Here is a 2188-nt window from a genome sequence, read left to right as displayed (position 1 = left end):
TCTGAGAGTACCGCAGAGGATGAAATAAAGTCTGCAAGATCTACAAATAGGGTTATAACATCATTTTTTCTTTAGAAATTGATTAAGTCTGTTCAGATGATCTAAACATCTAGACACTGAAATATTCTATACTACTTTCAACCTTTATTTCAATGTCCCACCATTCCCCTATCCACCCATTTTTTTGCTGTTGATAATATATGTACTGAAATTATAGATACATTTAAAATAAAATTCTCAGTTGCTTCTTACATTTATATTTTTACATTACAGCCTACACCTCAGTTGCTTCTTACATTTACCTCTTTTTACTACAGCTGCTACTGTAACTTTCTACATCTTCATTAGGTTGTTTTTCCTACAATCTTCTTCCTTCCCTGGACTTTGCACGCAATATCATTCAGAGAAATAGAAATAACTAGTTTGCGTTCTACATCCAGATATTTTTTTTTTATCAGGAAGTATGCTACACACATGAAACATAGAATATTCTCATATAGAACCCAAACTTTTTTTTTAAGAAATATGACACAGATTTTGAAAATTGTGCAGACATTTGTAGAAATGAGGAGTTAGATGCCAAGTAGCTAATTATACAACTCTCAGGATAGACAGAGAGCTACATATAAAAAGAGGAATGACCCAAGACAACCGCACTGCTGTGACTGGATTTATACTTCTAGGGTTTTCTGAAATCCATGAACTCCAGCCTTTACTCTTCACAATGTTGTTGTTCCTATACATCCTTACCCTGATGGCCAACACCCTGATTGTTGTTGTAATAAATGGTGATCACACCTTTGACACCCCCATGTACTTCTTTCTCACTCATTTGTCCTGCTTGGATGTTTGCTATTTGTCAGTCATCATCCCCATAATGTTGGAGAACCTCCTTGTGCAAAAGATGGGCATTTCCATGGTAGGATGTGCTATACAGATGTTCCTTTTCCTTTTATTTGGTGTTGCAGAGTGCTTCCTCCTGGCTGCCATGGCATTTGACCGGTATGTGGCAATATGTTACCCCTTGCACTATGGGGTCATTATGAGCAGGATTGTTTGCAAGAAGCTGGTGGTTGCTTCGTATGTGTGTGGGACAGCAGTGGGACTGGTACACACCATCATCGCCTTCAGCTTGCCATTCTGTGCCCTGGTCATCACCCATTTCTTCTGTGAGATCCAGCCACTACTGGAACTTCTCTGTGGAGATACTTCCCTCAGTGAGATTCAGGTTATTGCAGTGGCTGTGTTTGCCATCATGGTCCCATTCCTGATGATCATTTTCTCATACATCTGCATCCTTTCCACCATCCTGAAGATGCCCTCAGTTGAAGGCCGGCATAAAACCTTCTCCACCTGCTCCTCGCACCTCCTAGTGGTGATTCTCTTCTATGGCACAGCAAGTTCCACATATTTACGACCCAAATCCAGCTACTCCCCACCTATTGACAAATTGCTCTCCCTGGCTTATTCTATCTTGACACCGCTACTAAACCCTATCATCTATAGTCTGAGAAATAAGGAAGTGAAAGAAGCACTAATGAAACAGTGGAGGAAATTTATTTTTCCATGAATATGAAAGAGAAATGGGGGAAAAATGGTATCTCAATGATTCAGTGACACCTTTATTCTAAATTTAGCTCAGTTGAACTAATCCCCAAAACATTCAAAATCAAGTTTTCATTGTAAAATGTTCTTCTTGTAACCAATTCCAAGTTATTACAAAGGCTCATCAAAATCTTGAAATTTTACATTGCACAACAAATTAGAAAAAAAAAACATAACATGCAAATGATTTTCTGTTTTTATCTGAATTCTTAACTTGTTTTTTTGTATGTGATTTTGTTCATTTTGGATTTGGGGTTCTTGGGTTTTTTATGTACAGAAATTATGAAAAGGAGCATAAAGAACTTTGATGCTTAATTCATATGTCCTGGCCTTAAGGTTGAACACTTGATTTCTCATTTCTTAATGTTTAATTAGGGCCAATAGTATACATTACACTAAACTTGGTTTAGTTTTTGTGAATGAGAATTCTCATTTTGTGAATGAGAATTAGTTCTGGATTCTCATCACTTCAAATAATAAAGAAGTCTCATCACTTCTGATAAATTACAAAATGTGTTACTAGGATCTAAAAGGAAGGCATGCTGAAGAACTTCTTAGGAGGTAGTTAATTAATGGCATTGTG

General features: G+C 37.1%; 1 protein-coding gene across 1 annotated transcript; it reads left to right on the top strand.

The window, feature by feature from the left end:
• Positions 1–637: 637 nt before the first annotated feature.
• Positions 638–1570, top strand: LOC102571578 (olfactory receptor 10C1-like). Its single transcript, XM_006268319.1, has one exon. The coding sequence runs from the start codon at positions 638–640 to the stop codon at positions 1568–1570; it is 933 nt and encodes a 310-aa protein (XP_006268381.1).
• The last annotated feature ends 618 nt before the right edge of the window (positions 1571–2188 follow it).

Source organism: Alligator mississippiensis, chromosome 7, assembly GCF_030867095.1.
Source record: "Alligator mississippiensis isolate rAllMis1 chromosome 7, rAllMis1, whole genome shotgun sequence".
Classification (NCBI taxonomy): domain Eukaryota; kingdom Metazoa; phylum Chordata; order Crocodylia; family Alligatoridae; genus Alligator; species Alligator mississippiensis.
Note: the sequence above shows the minus strand (reverse complement) of the source record. Positions and strands in the feature narration are given on the sequence as shown.

Coding starts and splice junctions, on each gene's coding strand:
- LOC102571578 (XM_006268319.1), top strand. CDS start 638: ATGACCCAAGACAACCGCACTGCTGTGACTGGATTTATACTTCTAGGG.